The 16,681-nt window shown below is 35.8% G+C and overlaps 1 protein-coding gene across 2 annotated transcripts in view; it reads right to left on the bottom strand.

Moving 5' to 3' along the window:
• The window catches only part of PLEKHH2 (pleckstrin homology, MyTH4 and FERM domain containing H2), a 60,734-nt gene that overhangs the window by 41,186 nt on the left and 2,867 nt on the right, over positions 1 to 16,681 (bottom strand). For both annotated transcript variants that reach the window (XM_034427674.3, XM_034427675.3), the window contains 2 exons: positions 14,708 to 14,837; positions 2,763 to 2,825 (listed from right to left, as the gene is read on the bottom strand). In XM_034427674.3, the coding sequence (XP_034283565.1) occupies positions 2,763 to 2,825; positions 14,708 to 14,830 (186 nt within the window). In that variant the 5' untranslated portion in view covers positions 14,831 to 14,837. The remainder of the gene's footprint in view (positions 1 to 2,762; positions 2,826 to 14,707; positions 14,838 to 16,681) is intronic.

Below are 16,681 nucleotides of genomic sequence, written 5' to 3'. Positions count from 1 at the left end.
CAATATGTAAACACAATAGAATAACATAAATTACAAAACCCTGTAAGTCATACTGATGTCTAATGCAGAATGTTTTTTCTTTTGCACATTTACCCAGGCATTAAGATTAAATAAAATGTTATTTTAAAGTGATGACACAAGAAATCTTAAGAAAGAAACTCATGTATTGCATTTTTTACTTGCGGGTGATAAGTCTTAATTGTTTTTGGAAAACAATGCAAAACTTACAATAGTTCATTTAGTGATCATTGGAAGTTACAATGGTGCTAAAAAAAGTAACATAACCATTTTTCACACTTAGGATTGTTGCGGCATTCCCATGGTCATATGATCAAAATTCAGATGCTGGCAACTGATTCATATTTATGACGATTGCAGTGTGCTGGGGTCATGTGATCCCCTTTTGCAAACCTTTGACAAGCAACATCAATGGGGAAGCCAGATTCACCTAACAACTATGTTACTAACTTAACAACTGCAATGATTCACTTAACAATTATGGCAAGAAAGGTCAAAAAATGGGGCAAAATTCACTTAACAACTGTCTCACTTAGCAATAGAAATTTTGGGTTCACCTGTGGTCATAGGTTGAGGACTACCTGTGTAATATAAACTGTTTTTGAAGTATTATATCTTACTCTGAATTCTCATAGCAGTGCTAAAAGCAGGACAGAGAAAAATCAAAACTTACCTGAGTCTCATTGAACTTATGCAACATCTTCCCCGCCACTTGTACACCCTTCCTGAGCCCTGCTGCGCTTGTGCTACACTATTCCAGTCACTCGTGCACATTTATGCATCCACTTCTACCTGGAAACACCCACTCCAAGCCCCGCCATGTTCACACGATGTCTCGTCTGCCACTTGCACACCTACCCTGGGCCTTGCTGCACTCACACCACACCTCCCCAGCCACCACATACACTTACACACCCACTCCCATCCGGCAGCAGCTACCCTATGCTCATGCCACACCTACCTGCCACTACACACGCTACAAAATGTGATTGTACTACATGTCCTTCATCACTTGCGCATCTCCCCCAGTCACTCGCACAACCTTGTGCACCCTCCCCCACTCAGCAATAGTCATCCCAAGCCCCACCACACTCATGCAGTGCCTCACCAGGTGCACCTCTTTGCTTTCCCTTCTACCCAGCAGCATCCACTTACCTGCCTGACAGGTGTGCTTGTGAGCTGCCTAGGTCTCCTGTTGTCTTCCCCAATGGTTTTGATTGTTAGACATCCCAGGACATTGTGAAAAGGTGCTCGTTTAATGACTTTTGTTAAAGTATAGCACCAGGGACTGCAGGGATTCTGTCACTAAGCTATGTGGTCATGTGATTACATGCTTTATAACCAAATTGCTTAGCAATGGAAATTCTGGAACCAATTGCCATCATAATTCAAAGACTACCTGAGTTGTGCACAAACAACACATAAGGCAACCTTAATCTATAAATAAATTCTGCTACAATTTAAAACATAGAAAAAGAAAAGGGACTGGCAGAGAATGAGGTGGCTGGATGGAGTCACTGAAGCAGTTGGCGTGAGCTTAAATGGACTCCGGGGCATGGTAGAGGACAGGAAGTCCTGGAGGAACGTTGTCCATGGAGTCGCGATGGGTTGGACACGACTTCGCGACTAACAACAACACATTGGAAAATATGTTTTGAATTAATGCTGTACTGATTTTTTTTAAGTGTTCAGCAATTTTGGAGAATTATGAAATTGCATTAATCATTCACACATGCAAAGGTGTTCTTACATCTATATGGCACCTTAAGACTATTCTCAAAATTAATTCAATAATCAATAATTAGCAAAAGAGACAATATATTAAGAATAACCAATCAGAAATAACTATTATTAGGAGTTTCTATCCAATCTGAGAAAAACCTGTTTTTTTTCTATAACAAATCAGGCAAAATCTAATATTTTATAGTTGTGTTAAACCTTATGTAAGAAAATATGGTACAAGTACATGTACAGAGTTATCATCCAAAGGTAATTACGATCATAATTGAGCCTAAATTTATAGTTGTAAGTCATACCGGTTGTTAAGTGGGTCATCATGTGGCCAATCTGATTTTACTATATTTTTTCCCCAATGATCATTAAATGAAAACACTATCTGTCATCTGTAAGGTTTTTTTGCTAGAAACCAAAAGTAAACACTGTTTCTGACAAAAGAAGTAAATCACTGTAATATAGTTCCTGTAAATGTGGATGTTTGCCAACACCCAAAATGTAATCACATGACTGGGAGGGTCATTGACATTTTGAAACAGGATAATAAGTACTTTTTTGTACTTTTTTGGAGTCAGTTGTAATTTTGAATTGCTGCTAAGTGATCAGTTACACATCAAAGATTACCTGTATGGCAGTGGTGGGTTGCTACCAGTTCGTCCCGGATCGGGTGAACCGGTAGTAGTGGCGGGAGGCTCCGCCCACCCACCCGGACGCTTCTGCACATGTGTAGAAGTGTCACATGCACGCATGAGTGAGCGCACGCCCACAAGCAAAACGGTAGCGACGGGATTTAAAACGCACTACTGCTGTATGGCCATAAAAGCATTATAAACCTGAGACATCAAGATAGTTCATTGTTAATATTATTTTTTTTAAATTCCTGTGAAACTTTCCTGAAAAAACAGTTTCTGATACTTTCTATTTGAAGATCCATCTATCTGGAGTACCCCATACTTTATACATACAGCTTCAGAACATTGCTACTACATATCTCCTTATTACAGTCATACCTGCTGAAAAGCCTTTTCTGCTTGATGATCTGCATCAATAACTTGTTTTTCAAGTTGCTGCATCTATATAAAGATATAAAATATGAGATGCAATCTTTTGTGACAGTTCTCAGTGAAAGTATTAATAATCATAAATAGGTTTTGTATGGAGTTGAAGATGTCCAAGGGGTTAAACTACATTGCCTAAATAATCCTTAAAACAATATTATATAAAGTATTTGTTACCAACGTATATAGGTAGATGAAAGTATACATCAAGGTCACCCAGAGGGTAGAATCCAATTCTCACTGCCAAGGGGAGGCTCCTATTAAGGAGCAAACTTAATTTTTAGGAAAGTCCCCCTCTCTGTTTTGTTTATGGAAGCTTTCCAGTGGATTAGACAATTAGTTGAATTCCTTTCAAAAAAGGCTGAGAGAGCTAAGCAACATACGGCACTAAAACTGTCTGTTTAATTTAATAGTGGATGGGGAGAGGGAGAATTCCAGCAGAATTACATTGTGAAAACTTTGTCACAGTTCTGTGAAAGATCACTCCTTTGTGTTCCTCAAAGCTTTAGGGAAAAAAGTGCTGTTGACAATGGAGGTTCTTAAGAGCATTTGTGCAAAGACATTGAGGACATCGGTACTTACTGCACCTAGTATTTACATCCTGAAATGCTTCCATATTTTTGTCCTTAGCTCAGATTTTAACAAATTTCTTTATTTGGAATCTGGAAGTTGCAGGAGGTCAATGGCACTTATTTCTGATATACACAGAGCATGCATAGGCCTACTGGCATACATAGAGTTTTGCTATTATATTTTCAATAATAATCTACAATTACTTGAAATGCATCAAGGGATTCTGGGTACAATTCAATCCTGGTGCTGACCAGTTAAGTTTTATATGGCTTGGGTCCTGGTTACCTAAGGGACTATCTCCTCTGGATAGAACTGGAGCATATTCTATAAACTGAGAGGAATGCCTCATCACTTTGGAACAGTTTGTCATTTGTTTAGTTTTTTATTTTAGCTGCTGATTAAATTTGTATTTGTAGAGGGTAAAGGAAGATGACCTTGACAGAACTATGCTGGCTATGTTGCTTAGGCAGTCCATGAGATAACATTTCAAAGTAGCTCAGAGAAGTACTGAACGATAAGAAGGAGGACAAGGAGGTAAAGTACAATCAGACTTGCAAGATTCTTTTATGTAGCTGTGTGCAGCTGATTTTCTGGTCTGGACTACAACTGAGGCTGAGAGTAATACTGTTATTGTTGTACGTTATCGTATTTTAAATTGCTGTAAGCTGCCCAGAGTCATGAATTTGAGATAGGCAGCCATACAATATAAATGGAAATAAATAAATAAATAATCTCAGAGAATCTGGAGATCATGTGTTTCTCGTCCTTACATTAGATTTCCCATGGTCACTCTGCATGATTCAGCTTTCCCATCCAAGGTTTCAATGTAATCCCAAATTTTGTTATAGAAAAAAAATCACTCTAGTGCGTGTATTTCTGTGAGAATGAGTCATGCAGTTAAACTGCACATTTAGAGTTTAAGGTGGAGAAAAAAAAAATGTCCAAAACAGGATCCAGCTAAAACACTGAACAAGGTACATAGTCAGATAATAGACCTCAACTAGTTAATAAAAGAAACATGAGATTAAAGAGTGATTGTGTCAAGTAAATATGTTAAGTAGTTTTGCAGGAGCTCAAAGTATGCTTTCCTTAAGTCAGCTTTCTGGCAGACTGCATAAAATGTTTTGTGTAGACTAGAAATATACTTGAGTACACACAGATCTGTCTATGCCTCCTTGTAAAAATAATAAAACATACAAAGTGTTCAAACTGTGTACCTCCCAAAAACTCTGACAAAAGTTTTATTATGGATAGTTGCCCTGTCATAGGAACTGACGAATGGGTCTGAACAGGCAGACTTAAAAATTGTTAAGGCTTCTGAGAAAGAGACTTTTGAAATAGTCTGCTGATTCTATTAGAGTAGCTTAATGCCAACAGGTGGATGAAAGTATTTCAAGCTCAAATCCATTTGTGTTCTTTTTGCTTTATGCCTCTTCAGTTAATGGATCAAATAAAATCATTGCTGAGTATTATTCTTTAAGTCATGTAATTAACTTCCTAAGCAGAGTTATAAACAGTATCAAGATTTCCAGTTCTGGCCCACCCACCTGATAAATATAATTATTCTATATTTGTGGTCTCTGGCTTTAGCCCCTTGCACAAAGGAAAACAATAAAAATACCGGTAGACTGCTAAATAATAACTGTTTTTAATCACCAGAGACAGGTATTAAATGTACCTCCCTAAATGGAATTGTTTATATATCAGTTAGATCAGAAATACCTGCTTTTGAATGGTAATTCCTATGTGGAAAATTGTATATTTTTATTAAGTCTTTCTTGACCATCTTTTTCTACTCATCCTCCTGTGTAATTACCACACGTTATGATTTGGGCTTCTTTTTATTAGTCTGCTTCTAATAATTTCCCAATTACATTTTCATTTTTAATCTTCTCTTATTTATATTCTTGCTGGGTTTCTTTTTCACCAAACCAGCCACATAATCATCTTCCATTTTAAACAAGGTAAACTTTTATTCCTATCATTCTCCATTACTTGTTCTTTTATGTCTATGTTTTTTCACCTGGAGAGAACAGAGACATTTACAATCTAAAACCACTTCAAAACAGACAAGAAAAGAAAAGAAAATTGGATTGTGATCAGCTAACAGTCAAATAGCCAATTCACAAAGGTGGGCAGACTATATGTGGCACATAAAATTCTACAACATTAAATGTGATGAAGTCATTTTTGTCTGACAGCAGTACAGAAACATAAAATTGCTCAGATTGATCTGAAAACACAACAGGAAAGGTGTGATGCATTTGTAATATACATCTAGAAGAGGTACATCAGAGGAAACCACAAGCAGCTTCTTTTTGTTTCCTAATCAACAATTATAGATACATTTCCTACATAAAATGATTTTAAATCTGCCCTGTAGGTCTGCTGAAGGAAGCACATTACATCTCATTTTGTAAACGCTCTGCGTTTTAGGAAATAGAAAAGATGGAAGATCATTTCCAAGTGTGCTTAGAGACTTATAAACTGTTCTCTAGTTTCCTGAAGACGGGCTATGTTTTCATTTGCTATAGGCTGCTTAAAATCAGAAAGATTTGGGTAGCACCTTTTAAAAACCCTTTAAAGCAATAAGTATCACCACAGGCATGGAATGATTTGCTTATAACACAACAAAAATAATATTTAATTTGGGAAGAGACCAAGAAAAAAACCTCTAGACGTACAGCCTCATTCCACCTTGCCTAAAACTACCAAAGAGTATGTGTGAAATCAAACTGGGGGAAAGAATTTATTCTTCAACAAATAGTTGGCAAAAAGTTTTTTATTTAAGTTTTTCTTCTGTTTGAATATTTATAGCAATAACAATAGCACTTATACTTATATACCGCTTCACAGTGCTTTGCAGCCCTCTCTATAAGCAGTTTACAGAGTTAGCATATTGCCCCAAACATCTGAGTCCATTTTACCGACCTCGGAAGGATGGAAGACTGAGTCAACCTAGAGCTGATAAGGATTGAACTCCTGGAAGTGTTGAATTAGCCTGCAGTACTGCATTCTAACCACTGGGCCACCACGGCTCTAATTGAAAATATATTGTTGTCAAACTAAGAGCCAGCATGTTATAGTGTTTAAGGCTTTCTTAAATATTTTATTTATCTTATCAAATTTTACAGTACAGTAGACTGGGGATGCTACAATGGCAGCAATTTTCAGAAGCGGATGTAAATCTCCCTTTTCAGTGCCATCATAATTTTAAATAATCGTTGAATATGTAGTCAGTACATGTGTAGGTAAAGTGAGGACTTACTGTTGAATATGTAGTCGGTAAGTGAGGACTAAAAGTGGATTTTAGTTTAGGGTGCTAGATTAGGAGGAAGGACATATAGGTCCTAGCCTACTAGGTAACATTGGGCAAGTCACCAGCTCTCAGCCCAAAAATAGGACTGGGCTCTATAACAAGTTGGCTGAAGAACGAAGTCCCTGATGTACCATGCATTATTGGTTTCACTGTGTAAACTAAGCATAATATAATCAAATACTAAGAATAAATACTAAGAAATAGAAAAAGACAGTGTGTCAAAGCAAAATTTGCTAGGTCATTATACTCCAAGTGCACTAGGAGTAAGTTTTGCTAAGACGTAACTATGTCCATTATACCATCTGGAATAGTTCCTAAGACTATAGGCATGCCATAGTCTTGTGTGTAGTGGTTAAGGTGCTGGCCTAGACATTAGGAGAAAGTGAGTTCTAGTCCCACCTTAGGCATGAAAGCTGGCTGGGTGTCTTTGCACCAGTCACATTCTTTCAGCCTAAATCACCTTATAGGATTATTGTTGTGGGGAAAATAAGGAGTATTAGGTATGTATACCACACTGAATTATTTATAAAAATAATAAAGGTGGAATAATCTCTATATATAAAAGCGAAAACCACTCACACATTAATCACGAAATCTCCAGAACCGTAAAGCCTACAAACTTGAAATTTGCCACGTATGTTCTTCTTGGCTTCTAGGTGCTCACTAAGAAAGGATTTTTTGGAATGACCATCAGAGCATTAGTATTTCCGATATTATTATAACACGCTCTGATGCTAATTAGTTAGACATTCTACTCCCCTTCCCAACTTGAAAATAACTCTGGAGAGAATGGGATAGCATAGGACAGGCTTCTGTGGGGCAAGCCTCATGGAGAGAAGAGGCTAGAAAGCTTGAGGGAGAGAAGGGGCTAGGATAGGAGATGTTTCTGTGGGACAAGGCTGAGGGAAAGAAGGGGAGAGGAGAGGCTTCTGTGGGGCCAGCCTGAGGGAGAGAAGGGGAGAGGCTTCTATGGGGCCAGCCTGAGGGAGAGAAGGGAAGAGGCTTTTGTGGGGCCAGCCTGAGGGAGAGAAGGGGAGAGGAGAGGAGAGGCTTCTGTGGGGCTAGCTTGAGAGAGAGAAGGGGAGAAGAGAGGCCGATTGTAACTACTAATTAATTTTCAAACTCTGTCGATTTATCAAGCCCAATCACATAGTTTCGTAGCGGAGCACGGGTATTCAGCTAAATAAATAAATAAAATTGCAGGAAGAAATATCAATAACGTACGCCAGGGGTGTCAAACTCGTGATGTCATGTTGTCATCATGTGACGTATTGCAATTTCCCTTCGCTAAAACGGGGTGGGTGTGGCCAATGCATGACACATCCAGCCCACAGGCAGCGAGTTTTATACCCCTGATGTAAGCTATGATGATGACACTACTCTGAAAATACAAAGCATGTTCAAAGTCTAGTATAGGGGTGTCAAACTTGTGGTGTCACATTGTCACCACGTGATGTATCACAACTTTTCCCCCTTTCGCTAAACTGGGGTGGGCGTGGGCAGCACGTGATGCATTCGGCCCATGGGCCACGAATTTAACACCCCTGGTCTAGTAATAAGAGTCAAGGAGCATAGTGAAAAAAATGGATTAAAACTAAATATAAAAAAGATCAGACTAAAGACAACAGGTACAACAACCAGTCTTAGAATTGATAATCAAGATAACAGAGTTATAGATAGCTTCTGCCTTTTAGGATCAACCATCAACAGTAAAGGAAAAAAGAGTCAAGAAATAGACAGAAACTGAATTTTTTGAGCTTGTAAAAAAAAAACTTTAAATATTAATTATGTTGTAGCTTTTTAAAAGCCACTGAGATAGTAATGCTTTGCATGTGCACAGGTTTGTTAATTTAATGATTTAAAAGTATGATGTGTAAATCCATAATTTTAGTTAATAAGAAAAATGAATTAAAAGAAAATTCTTTTGATAAAATGTACAGGTCAAGTTATAATAGGTTCATTTCATGTAGACATTATGGTTTATAAACCATGCTTTATGACAGAATGGCAATCTTTAAAATATGATTATAAAATATATGTTTATAAAAAAATGATTATAAAAGTCCAATCCAGCTCAATACCACTGAAAAAGAAAAATAAGAAACCCAGCATGGTTTCACAAAGAACTCTCTGACAAACTGAAAGATAAAAAAAAAAATACCAACAAATAGCTCAAACCTGCAAAGATGAAATCAGGAAAACTAAGGCACAGAACGAAGTAAGATTTGCAACAAATATCAAAAATAATTTTTAAAAAGTCTCTTTCAACGCATAAAAAGAAAAAAGTCAAGGAAACAATCAGTTCACTAATGGAAGAAGATGACAAGGTAATAATGGGCAGTAGAGAGAAAGTAGAACTGCTTAATTCATTCTTTGCATCTGTTATCCATAACCCAATCTACCAAAAACACACACACATCCCTCCCAAGCTCTGTTCTCGTCAGCAAAGTTTTTTTGCAAAAATGACCGAAGCCTATAGGGATGCGATCTCTCAAACCTGTAGGCCTCGGGGTAAAACTACAGCAGAAAGGCTGGAGAGGAGACAGCTCCATTGATCATCGAGATCTACATAAGGTAAGTGACCTGGTCGGGCAGGATGTGGGGTGTCGGGGGGAAAGCATGAGATATCTCAGTAGGTCGGGGAAAGCACTAGGCCCTCCATGGCTTTCCCCACCCTCAGAAAGCTGATACACTTACTGACCTGCGCATTCAATTAGCAAATGCATGGACGAAAGCAGGGAGTGATCATGTTTAAGTTACGTGACTCACTCCTACGAATCCTTGGGTTATGAAAGTAATTGGCAGGCTCCATTACTGCCATCTTCCATTAACTCGAGGGTCTATTCTATTCTATTCTATTCTATTCTATTCTATTCTATTCTATTCTATTCTATTCTATTCTATTCTATTCTATTCTATTCTATTCCTACACCATGCCACGCCACGCCACAACTGTTACAATAGTTACAATATAATAATGAACTGGGATTCTGTGAAAACAAATTAAACACTGAGAAGTTATCCTCTTTATTGCCCACTGCACTAAATCAATTATCAGTATTATATGTGAATTGAGCCAATGAGTTATTAGAGTATTTTCATATAGGACTGTGCCATGATTGAGAAATATTTGGAAAATGTGCTTCAGAGCATGTGGGATTACAAATGTAGCATCTGTCTACAAGGTGTTGGCATCTTGTCCAAGGACTACATTTCTTACCCTCTGCACCTGCAATAGAATCCCGGGAAAAGACGCAGCTGCTTTAAAGAGTTTCAGATAGGAGGTATATTCATGCTTCCACATGCTCCAAAACACTTTTTTGCAATCAATCTGAAGCACTGGGCAACTTTATTTTGTATATTTTTACTTGACTGGAAAGCAGTAGAATATTATAAAATCAGCCAAAATATTCTTGGCCAAGGAAATATTTTTTACATTTCTCTATTGTGATCTATAACAATTCTTGCCAATTTGTTTTCCTAAGCTTTGCAATAATGTCCCTGATCACAATACAAAAATTACAATAGAAAATACTAAGTGTATGGCTATTATCAATCATTTATGACCCAAAAGAATTGAACCGATAAACTTCCCTGCCTAACTGATGGATGGAAATCCATACAAATCAAGGGCAGTCAAGTAGGCAGTAATTTACAAGTCCTGCAGAGGACTTAAGGTAGAATAAAATTTGAATGTCCAATAGCATATTTTTATAACGTGTCCTTAAATTGGTTTAAAGACTTATGAAATAAAATTAGTTAGAGACAGGCAGGATGTGACATTAGTGTTGTGCACAGACTTGATCATTAACAGCTAAAGCAGCAGAATGTAAGTGGGTTCAGCTATTTATGTTTATGGACAATGCATGTACAGTATTAAACACGTAAAACAGATTTCCAAAAAGTAGAGGAAAATATGCCAAAGTTCAACTATTCCAGCACAGCCGCTAATTATTAAGCAAACATTTTTTCTCTAAATTTAGACATAAGTTCTTTCCTATAGCTAGCAATATAGTATAAACATGTCCATTCTCTCACTTGTCTTCCAACCCCTGCCTTACAACAGATGCCTTTTTTCTGTCATTTTGAGTCTTCTCCTTTAAAAGACAGAAATATTATTTTAACCCACCACTTTTCCAATTTTCATGTAGTGAATAAGTGATATTGTTCTCCTTCAATGCCAAATTGTTCTCAATGAGAAAAGATAATCTAATGCTAACTAAAACAAACTGCAAGAAAATATGGAGAGTAAGTTTGAGGGAGAAGGAATGCTGAGATGCTGTCTTTTTGATTGCATCCATATTTGTTATTTATATCATAAGTCATCAAAGTAAATGTTATTCTAAAACAATGAAACAAAATTATACAAAAATCAACTGAGAAATAAATTTAACATATCCAACCCAGCTGATACACATTAATATTACTAGCAGTTTAAAACCAAAGTCCATGAAAGTCACATATGCAAGTTATTTTCATCCCTGAATATGGTTGTTAAAAGAATTATTCCTAAAGGCCGTTCTTTTCTGCTGTTTACTAATTTATTTTAATTCATACAAGCATTATACAATGCAAAACAAAATCATAATCTAATCTTTAGCTTTACATTTTTAGCTATTAGGGTATGGCCAGTAACATATGGGTAGCTTTCATTTAGTGGCCATAATTTTGATGTACTATTAAATACCTCACATGTGAAAAGCATAATACATATCTTGCCAAGTGGAAAAAGAGACAAGAAGAGAGTGCTTGTGTCATAAGGCATTCACTTAATTTTTATACCTTTCCAGATTATCAGATGTTCATGATCCATTCCTGACAATTTAGGAAAACATATGTATTAAACTGTTTAATAAGATTCACCTGGATAGCATAAACATAAATTATATGAAGGAAATAAATAAATGGAGAATATTACCTTTCTTTCAAAGAAAACAAAGTTATTGTGCAAAAATTTGACTGCAAATTATTGATAAAAATGACCAAAAAAAAAAAAAAAAAGGCAACAGAGAGAAACCATAAGAATTTTGTTTTAATGTGTATGTTTATTTTGTGGAAGCTCTCATTAATGTTTTTTATGTCTGTTTGTCCTGAATTAAGAAAAAAATAACATTCTAAAGCTTACACTGTGTCTGATTTAGATTTGACTAAATGTAAAGTGATTCCCTTTGATGTATTTTTACAGCCTTAATCTGCTTATTCAGTTTAATGAGTATCCAACAAAAGGCTTATTTTCTCAATACTTTTTAAAAGAATAATTTTAATCTATATGTGAACAGAATCATGATTTTCTTTAATCTTGTAATAAATATTTAGAATATTTTTGAAGTTATATGGAAGCTTTATTACTTTCTTTGTAATCTTTTGCTGCTTTTCTATGGCACATTGTTACAGCAGCAATTCTCTCCAATAATCCCATCAGACGGCAACAGTAATAGACCACCACTGTAGTTCAAATGACTACATAAAATCCTTTCTATGGAACAGGATATATTGAACAAATCCTAATGAACAACTACACTGTTCATGAATAAGTAAACTATTTGAAACTTTTTATTGTTTCAAACGAATCACATTTATTACAAATTGATGCTCCCCACTTATCTCAATTCTGTAGCAGCACCCCTACAACTAATTCAATTGATGGCATTACCTCAGATGAAAAAAATCTCGCCGATCCTCTGGTAGTCTCTGTATTGCTTTCATTGGAGGATAGAGTTCTGTTAACATATATGTCCTCCCAGTGGTGGAATTCAATTTTTTTTACTATGGTTCTGTGGGCATGGCTTGGTGGGCGTGGTGCGGCTTGGTGGGCGTGGTGTGGCTTGGTGGGGGTGGCAGGCGAAGGATACTGCAAAATCTCCATTCCCACCCTACTCTGGGGCCAGCCAGAGGTTGTATTTGCCGGTTCCCCGAATTACTCAAAATTTCCACTACCGGTTCTCCAAAACCTATCACAATCTGCTGAATTCCACCTCTGGTCCTGCCCCCTAAACAAGGATGCTGTCTGAAGTAATGGATACTATGCTATCACCAACATTGAATAACATTCAATGTTAATTCAGCAAAGTTCTGTAGATAGAATACAAATGTGGTACATCTTCTTTTTCTCCTTTCACACCTAATCGTTCGATGCTTGACCTGCAGCTTTCTTCCTTCCTTCCTTTCCTTCCTTTTTTCTTAATGTATACATTTATTCACAAGAATAACCTTATTTCATTTCATATTAGAACCTAATGTTTACACTTATCTTACAGCAATACATATTTTCCAGGCATTTTTTCAAGACAAGTTATTGCAAATGCATGCCCCTTTCTCTATAAAAAGTTGCTTTAAAGTAAATATAGTGATTTTTTGCAAACATATAACATATATTTTAAGCATGCCCTGTCAGGGCAACCAGATATATATATATATATATAATAATCCAATCCAACTCAAGCTATACTGAAAATGTAGGCATAACCAGTTGTGCCAGAATGTGCTCTGCATTTTTTTGTGCATCTTCTTAAAATAAAGTCTTTACACACACTGATGTTCTCTGTTCCTGCTATATATGTAACTGATGAGTCAGATTTATCATTTGCATATATTCCATCTCCATAATATCCATATTCCACAGAAAAGAAAAATACTGCAGGTACTACAAAAGGGCCATGAATCATCAATCTCTTTGCTTTCAAGATCACTGACTCACCAACCATATGTCCAGACTCCTTGATTTAATAAACAACATATGTAACTGCTACAAACATCAGGGGTGGGTTCTACTTACCTTTACTACTGCTTCTGTGCATGCACAGATCACCTATGATGATGTCCGGGTCAGTGGGTGGAGCCTCCCACCCATTTTACTACCGGTTCTTGAGAACTGGTCCAAACCGAGGGCAACCCACCACTGACAAACGTGTATCCCAATTAATATTTGGCTATTCAAAAGGACGCAGGGGGAGCATGTTCAAACACTATTCTTTAGTGAAGAAGGCAATCTATTTGCCTTCCAATAATAATTATTTTGAAATAAGGAAATGACATATTTTTATATTGAGAATTACCTTGGATTCTTTTATCCACCCTTACATGTACTGCATGTACAAATGTATAGGGGCATATAAATATTGCTGGGGAATGTTATTTTCCCCCAGATTTTGAGTTTTGAAGAGTTGCTGACTTTCATCTAAACAGCACTTATCTGGGGTTGGCTGGGCAAAACGTAATTAAGCAGGGATGAACTATCACAACATTAGTTTTCTGGGCATGTGTGGCAGTGGTGGGTTTCTCCTGGTTCCGCCCAGTTCCGCCGAGCCGGTAGCAGTGATGATATGATGTCACCAAACCGGTTCTGTCCCCCCTGCCCCCCCTGCATTATTCTTACCTTTTATTTGGCCCCACCCCCAATCTATTACTGCCTCCTGAGTCCCAGCTGATTGGCTAGAGGGGAAAAAACTGTTTAAACTCTTGCCGCGGGCTTCAAAGGGCCGCCCTACAGCTGATCAGTGTTAAAAGAAAACAAATGAGTAGACCGGTGCCTGAAAAAATAAATGGGTAGACCAGTGCCTCCAAAAACAAATGAGTAAACCGGTACAGCTCTACAAGCAGTTAAAAGCCTGGTAGACCAGTACCTCTGCTAAATCCTAAAGAATTGTCACATGACCATCAAGCCACCCCCACAAAATAAGCCACGCCCACAGAACTGGTAGTAAAAAATTTTAGAACCCACCCCTGATGTGTGGGTATTTCAAGAAAACCTTGGCTTAGTACCTTTTGAGTGGTTGTGGCAGTTCATAACTTTGAAGAATAGATTTGAGAAGCATTTTTAGACACATGTATATTTTCCTACAATGGGTAAAAGCATACATACATTTCTAGTGATCACTATGGCAAGATTAAGCTAATTAATCAAAAGGTATCTATTTAAGCAAATGTAATTAATCAATAGGTATCTATTAAGCAATCTATATTGCTGAACTATACAATAAATTACATTGGACTTTCTAAGACTTACCTTCTCTGCAAGCAGTTCTCTAATTTTGCTGGCTTGAAGGCGAAACTTCATTAGTTGAGATTCCATAACCATGCATCTTTCCTTCCAGTTTATTATCCTTTCTGGCTCTAGGAAGTCTGCCATATTTAGGCTTTGAAAAAAAAGGAAATATTCAATAAGATTTTAACTGTTAATATACATACATTTACATGTATTGTACAAATTAAAAGTATTTTAATTGTCAAATAAGTATGCTTTGATTACTTTAATACTTAGCATAAGATTATGTCTTTATGCATATTACAAATTTATGATGAGTGCAATATTTGCCAAATTGTACATTCATGATATCAAGAAAAAATTAATTCCAATTCTGATTCTAAAATGTCAACATGAACTCATTTATATTGCAATAATACAGCAATTCATGGATGAAGATTAAATATATACCATACTGTTTAAATGCAAATCATCTTTCCTTTTTTTGAATTAGGAAATCTGTTATAGGAACAATTCATAGAACATCTCAGTGACTCAGAAGCTTAAGAAGTTAAGAAATAAGTTAAAGATATAAGGTAGCAATCATACACACTTACTGGGTTCAAGCCAGATAAATGGGCTTTATTTAATTAGAAATGTATAGAATTATATCATAAAGCATTATGTTTCTCGTTCAACTAATATTTTTTAAAAAAATGCATTTCTACTTTATCTGGCAAATCACACAATATTAAAACACATTTTATATAATTTAAAACAAAGCACAGAAGCTGAAATTTATAAGCTATTTTAATATATGATATATAATTTTATAATTTCATATTTTATAAATAATTTTTAATAAATTTTAAAGTTAAGATATTAAAATGTATATTAAATCAAATAATTGACCACAAATAATATAGCAAAATCTTTCTGAAATGTTATAGTCCATGATGATTAAAAATAAAATATAAAATTATTTTGCTGATTCAACTTAAAAATGATCAATTCTCTCTTCTCAATTTTTGTTGTTATCCTTTTGAATAATCATTTGTTTTATTATTTTTAGAATGTAATATAATGTAAAAATGTCAATTGCTTAATAACAAAATTACCAGTGACTTTCAGTTTCTGTGTAGATAACCACTATTGTATTGGTCATACAACATTCTGATTTCCATTATTGTAAAGGTTTGTTTTTTAAGTTATAATTCCCGAAAATCATTTGCTTTACATTTTTGCAGAAGGCAAAGGACTACAGAAATATTTGCTGGCACAATACATGCTGTTTACATTTGTGGAATGAATGATCTTATTTATGAGTCAATGACTTCCCGTCTCTTATTTGATTCCTCAAGGGAAAAATAAATGAGTTCATCACTTTGGCTTGCTTGTGTTCTGATTCAGCATTATGAACCTACACACATTTTCCCTCCTGTGCCTTTTTTTGTTTCTTTCATTTTAAAGTATAAAGTAACAGCACAATCCCATTGAGGCTTATTGAATTTATTTTGAATTAAACTTGTATCTTTGCTTAGAATGCACAATTGTATGTTTAGATTTATTAATACCCCACAGAGTATTAAACTTCACAAGTCTGATAAAATTCTTTTTTGTTTACATGTAAATAAAGTTTATTTCCATTTGATAGGTAGTAGTTTAGCTGTTTTTATTTAAAGAGATTAATTCCCATACTTTAACATCATGATACAGGATCTAATGTTTCACTGTTGAATATATTAACTGATATAAGGCCCTTATGAAATAATTCAAAATATCAGTGAAATTAACAGTGTCTTTTCAGATAAAGTTTACATTGTACATTCAAGTGAATAAAAACTTGTTCTTTTTAAATTGCAAGAAACACCCACAAAGTTCAGGGAGGTTAGGTTTTGCCCAAAATACTTTCCCAACACGTAAAGTAAACAAGCATAAAAAGGAAGAACTTTGTTTCTTTTCTCTATAGCCAATTATTTCCCCCTTTTACAGTATCTGATACAAAAAGAAATCACC

This window comes from Pantherophis guttatus, chromosome 1 (genome assembly GCF_059756535.1).
Source record: "Pantherophis guttatus breed Tessera chromosome 1, ASM5975653v1, whole genome shotgun sequence".
Taxonomy (NCBI): domain Eukaryota; kingdom Metazoa; phylum Chordata; class Lepidosauria; order Squamata; family Colubridae; genus Pantherophis; species Pantherophis guttatus.
Note: the sequence above shows the minus strand (reverse complement) of the source record. Positions and strands in the feature narration are given on the sequence as shown.